Raw genomic sequence first — 5,196 nt, 5'->3', positions numbered from 1 at the left:
ACAGCCCCACTGTGAACACACAGGCTGGTTTAGTGCTTCCCCTGCCCGCTCAAGACGCCCTCCAGGTGAGGGATCACCGTTTCCCCGCCGCGCAGGCAGCCCCGGTTACCTAACGCCCTCCCCCCGTGACCCAGATTCCGCGGGGCGGGGGGGGGGGGCGTGGCCGCCGCCTCGGCCAATCGCAGCGCGCGCCGCCGGTGACGCGCCGGGGCCGCCTCCATTTCGCGGCAGTGCGGAGCCGGCCGTCGCGCAGGGAGGAGGTAGCCGATCGTCCCAGCGCTTCACTACCCTGCACCGAGCCCTGCAGCGCAGGTTCGTGACTCGGGGCGTGCGGAGCATCCCGGGGGGACGTCCCCTTGCGGAGCGCTGCGACGCGGGCGGGGATAGGGGAAGGCTGTGGGGGGAGCTCTCAGCTGCGCGGCCCTCTTGTCTCCGGTGGGCGGATTTTCCCCCTCGCCCCGCTCCGGCGCTCTGCGCGGAGACTGCGCCACGGGTAAGGCCGCCGGGCGCCGCCGCCATTTTGTGCCGGGACGATGGCGTCGGCTTCTTCCCCCGTCGCCGCGGCGGGGGCGGGGCCCGCGTCTCGGGCGCGGGGCGGGGCCTCGGCCGGGCGCGGTCCTGTTGGGCGGAGCGGCGCGTGCCCATTGGCGGGGGCGGCGCCCCAGCTGTGCGCGTTCCCTATTGGGCGGGGGCGGGCGCGGCGGCGCGTGCCCATTGCGGGGCCTCAGCTGGGCGTGTTCCCTATTGGGTGCGCGTGCCCGCTGGCGGGGGCGGGGCCTCGCGCGGGGCTCGTTCCTCCGGGGCGGGGCTGACGCTCCTCGCCCTCCGCAGCCGCCGCGCCCGCAGCCATGAGCAGCTGCCGCGTCTTCATCGGGAGGCTGAACCCGGCCGCTAGGGAGAAGGATGTGGAGAGGTTCTTCAAAGGTTACGGCCGCATCCGGGACATCGATCTGAAAAGGGGGTTCGGGTTCGTGGTGAGTGTGGTCCTGTGCCCTGTCCCTTGGCGTCCCTCGTGTGCCTTTGGTCCCCTTGGAAATGGTTAAAGACCATGCCCTGAATGTGCTTGGCCACGCCAGCTGTGTGGCGACTAAGTGTTAATTTATTGGAGGTATATTTTCCTACTTTTACGATTTTACTGCCGTTATTTTGCAGGAATTTGAGGATCCCAGGGATGCAGATGATGCCGTCTATGAATTGGATGGAAAAGAGCTTTGCAGTGAGAGGTAAGTAAGCAGAAACCTGAATACCTAAAATAAGAAGTGAGTCAATTTTAATCTCCATTGTGTTATTGCTATTGTTTAAGCTATATTGTGGGATCTCTACCCAATAACTGTAGCTATGAAGGAACATGGAAGAAGAAAAACGTAGAAACGTGTGGTTTTACTTTTCTCTTTTTATTCCTAGGGTTACAATTGAGCATGCAAGAGCACGCTCTAGGGGTAGAGGCAGAGGGAGGTACTCTGACCGTTTTAGTAGCCGTCGCCTGCGTAGTGACAGGAGGTATGTATAGCTTGGAACTGTCATCATTTAAAAATAGAATACTGTGGGCTTACCTGATAAAAGAAGGTGACATAAAATGGGAGATGAAAAGATACTATTTGTCACCTTAATCAACCGTTTGATGTGGCAGTAGTATAATGAGAATTACAAAATGTCTCAAATATGCTTAGTCATCTTTATGCTCCTCCCTCAAAGCACTTGCTGCTTGTCTTGCATTACTCGGGGCGTCCTGTAGTGAAATTGTAATAGTAATGGCGATCTGATACTGGTTATTGGTACGGCCCTTAATAACAGTAATATGCCGTTATATTTTAATGACTTATAAGAGTCTCAATTTTTTATTTCCAACCAGAAGTGCTCCACCTCTAAGAACAGAAAATCGCCTCATAGTAGAAAATTTGTCTTCCAGAGTGAGCTGGCAGGTTTGTTGAAACACAATTAACTATTTTGACTTCTTTTAATGGGTATGTAATGTAATTATTTTGTAAAATAATTAATTAAAATTAAATTAATTTATTAAAATGTTTGTAATTAATGTAATTTTTAATAATGTAATTTAAATATTTTGAATGAAAACTAATTAATTTTAATTTTTAATAATAATAATATGTATATTTGAGGATATATAATTTTTTTTCTTGTTTTAAAAATCCATTTTAACCACATATTAAACCCTTTATTTGCCAGCCTATCTGTGTCGTTGGCCTTATGACGAGGAGTGCCTGTGGGTTATCCTAATCGTTCAGTCTTGGTCACTCTTGGTCGGGCCTGGTTGACTTTCCAGTCAGCTCCTACAGTGTCACTTGGCCACCTCTAGATCTGTGTTTGCCGGTCTAGACGTAATCGATGCACTCCTTGAAGTGCCACATTGCAGCGATCCCAGAGCGTTAACGAGATCTGATTCCTAAGTTGAGAGCTGTTCTTCCTGTAACGCTTCCGAATAACGAGGTCCTGGTCGAAAAGAGTTGAAAGATACGAAGTTAGGTGGTCGTTGGAATCCTGATCGCAGTAAAGTGGTCCTTGGTAACATCAAGCATAGCGAATGTCTGGATCCATCAGTAGTCTCCCAGTAGGGAGCGCAGTGCGATTAATGGCTTCCATCGACTGGGTAGTGTTCGTCAAGTGGGTGGTGAAGAGCCAGTCGGGCATATGTCATGGCGGTATCTCCGGTCGCTTAATGCAGTTTGCTGCTTGGCTAGCCTAGGGATATGTTAATAAAGGTAAAGTAAACTATATTTTTAATGACATATGGGGCACAAAATAATTGGTGTTACGTAAATGTAATTTTCTATGCATTTTAAGATTTGTAATGTAAATCAAGACTGAAATAGTACAAAAATATATGGGCAATATTTCACACTCAGTCCAGTATATATACAGATGTCCTCTATTATTTCTCTCTCTCTCACTCTTTCTCTATTCCTCTTTCTTTCTTATTTAATCTGTATAATCTTTGTAGACTAAAATTTTCCTTAATGTTAAGACACTTCATTAGCATTTTGCTTAAAGCAATGTGCTTTTTTTTTTCATTTATTTCGTGCCCTGATATAGATAATTCAATTTTGATAGAATACAAGTATGGCAGTTGCCATGTTTGTAACTTACCTAACGTCTTCTCTGTTAGTAGTTATAAGATTCTTTTGTATTAAGCTGTTTATATATAGATAGTATTAATTTCATTTCTTTGCATAACATAACTGGTCTTGTGTTAGGATCTCAAAGACTTCATGAGACAAGCTGGGGAAGTAACCTTTGCAGATGCACACAGACCTAAGTTAAATGAAGGGTAAGCCTGTAAAGTCATCTCTTGAAAGCTGTAGAGTAATACTTATAAATGTTATGTGAATATTCTGGGGAGGGAAGCTGGCTGCTTCCAGTGCTCAGCAGCTGTTAATGGTTTAATTTAGCTGCCCTGTGAAAACTTAATCTCTGCTATTTGGGGAGGGGAATTCTTCAGTTCATGCTTGAGTATTTATATGGGATGACTGCACTGACTAGTATGAGGTGTTTTGAGTTTGGGGTTTTTTTTTATTTTTTTTTTTTCTTTCTCCAAGAGTATGTTTTGCTCTATCATAAAAAATACAGCTTGGAATAGTGAGCTGTGTTCTTTGTGTTTCCCCCCTGGTCCTCTTTTCTGTAGGGTGGTTGAATTCGCCTCTTACGGTGATTTAAAGAATGCTATTGAAAAGCTTTCTGGTAAAGAGATAAATGGAAGGAAAATCAAACTAATTGAAGGCAGCAAAAGGCACAGGTATGGATTTCTGTTAACTCAAATAGTGCTTAAATATTCATTAAGAAAGCTTTGAAGTCAGTACCCAGGCAACTAGACTGGAGACCAGTGAATCGCCTGGTTATTGTTGTGGTCTGTGATGTTTTGTGGCTAACACCAGTGCTTTTTGTTTCCCCAGTAGGTCCAGAAGCCGTTCACGATCTCGTAGCAGAAGCTCGTCTGATTCTCGTAGCCGTTCCCGTTCACGCAGCCGCAAGTCTTACAGCAGATCAAGGAGTAGGAGCCGGAGCAAGTCTCGATCGGTTAGTAGATCTCCAGTGCCAGAGAAGAACCAGAAACGTGATTCTTCCAGTAGATCTAAATCTGCATCATCTGAGGATCAGCAGAGGTCTAGATCGAGGTCCAGATCTGTTGACAGTGGCAACTGAACTATAAGTAACTTGCCCTGGGGGCCCTTTTTTAAACCATACTTGCTAACACTTGTGGTAAGTATGTGACTTTGTGGGGAAAGGGCTTGGATGGGGAGGGGGAGGGACAGGGGAAATCTGTAGATGTGGACCATGGTGGGAAGGGTTATTGACTAATTGTATTAAGCGTTTTTGATAACCCTTTTCTTGCTCATATCTTTTTGTGAATGTCTGAAGTGTATAGATTGTGTATATTGGCAGAGCTCTTTATAACTAAAGCAGACAATTTTTTTGTACTCAAGAAAAGTCATTTGAACACTTAATTCCCAGTATATTCAACTGTGAATAGCAACTTGGAACAGTGGTGTAATAGCTCAGATTACACTAAAAGCTTTAGGCATGTAAGAGCTCTACATGTGCTGTACATAATGCTTTATTCCAGAGGGTATTTTTTTTTGTGTTTTTGAATTATTTGTTTCAGTTAGAGGTCAGCAGATTAAGTGCTGGTTGGTACTGATAAAAAACCCTTCATTTTAAAAGCTCTTCATTTAATATGAATTGCACTACACTAAGAAAATGCTCATTTCACTGCCCTGTGGTAATAATATTGTATAAAGCACCATAATTCTTGATACTTGAGAATTAAATAGCTCTAATAAAGTATAAAGAAACATGTTTCTGCTTCTGGTGTGTTTTAATAAAGTATTGGTGACTGTGCCTCTTCTTGGACAGTGTTGAAATGTTCTTGAAGATGGGTCTGCAATAAAGCAGTCGCCGAGTGTTTTAGGTGTGGGGGAAACTAACTTCCTTTTAAATACCTGATGCTGTGTCTTTACAGGCCTGTATGTTCTGAAATAAAACCTTGATAGTAATGCTGACCTAGTTCATAGCAAAAAGTGGAATGGCCAGGTCCTTTAGGCTTTAAAAACTTCAGATAATAAGCATGAAATGTTAAAGGAGGAGTCCTCAGTGTACTTTGTCAGTCTGAGTGCATGTGTAAGAGAACATAGAGGTGTGGATGAAGCGTTTTCATAAGCATCAGTCTTCAGTGTGGAAGAG

General features: G+C 45.2%; 1 protein-coding gene across 4 annotated transcripts; it reads left to right on the top strand.

Annotated features, from left to right (window-relative positions):
• The first annotated feature begins 215 nt into the window (after positions 1-215).
• Positions 216-4,812, top strand: SRSF5 (serine and arginine rich splicing factor 5). 4 transcript variants are annotated; one of them, XM_069858318.1, is made up of 8 exons: positions 218-312; positions 832-974; positions 1,153-1,223; positions 1,405-1,500; positions 1,853-1,922; positions 3,213-3,286; positions 3,641-3,751; positions 3,912-4,812. In XM_069858318.1, the coding sequence occupies exons 2-8, from the start codon at positions 849-851 to the stop codon at positions 4,156-4,158; spliced, it is 795 nt and encodes a 264-aa protein (XP_069714419.1). In that variant the 5' UTR covers positions 218-312; positions 832-848; the 3' UTR covers positions 4,159-4,812. The 4 variants fall into 4 exon arrangements, with proteins under 4 accessions (XP_069714421.1, XP_069714419.1, XP_069714418.1 ...); XM_069858317.1 differs by having other exon boundaries at positions 221-312; positions 1,856-1,922; positions 3,909-4,812; XM_069858316.1 differs by having other exon boundaries at positions 221-312; positions 3,909-4,812.
• The last annotated feature ends 384 nt before the right edge of the window (positions 4,813-5,196 follow it).

Source organism: Phaenicophaeus curvirostris, chromosome 5, assembly GCF_032191515.1.
Source record: "Phaenicophaeus curvirostris isolate KB17595 chromosome 5, BPBGC_Pcur_1.0, whole genome shotgun sequence".
Taxonomy (NCBI): domain Eukaryota; kingdom Metazoa; phylum Chordata; class Aves; order Cuculiformes; family Cuculidae; genus Phaenicophaeus; species Phaenicophaeus curvirostris.
This window is presented reverse-complemented; position numbering and strand designations above follow the sequence as displayed.

Bases quoted from the DNA above. Each gene is read 5' to 3' on its own strand.
- SRSF5 (XM_069858316.1), top strand. From the start codon at position 849: ATGAGCAGCTGCCGCGTCTTCATCGGGAGGCTGAACCCGGCCGCTAGG. The intron at 1,923-3,212 runs GTTTGTTGAAAC...GTCTTGTGTTAG, and splicing joins CTTCCAGAGTGAGCTGGCAG to GATCTCAAAGACTTCATGAG. The intron at 3,287-3,640 runs GTAAGCCTGTAA...TCTTTTCTGTAG, and splicing joins AGACCTAAGTTAAATGAAGG to GGTGGTTGAATTCGCCTCTT.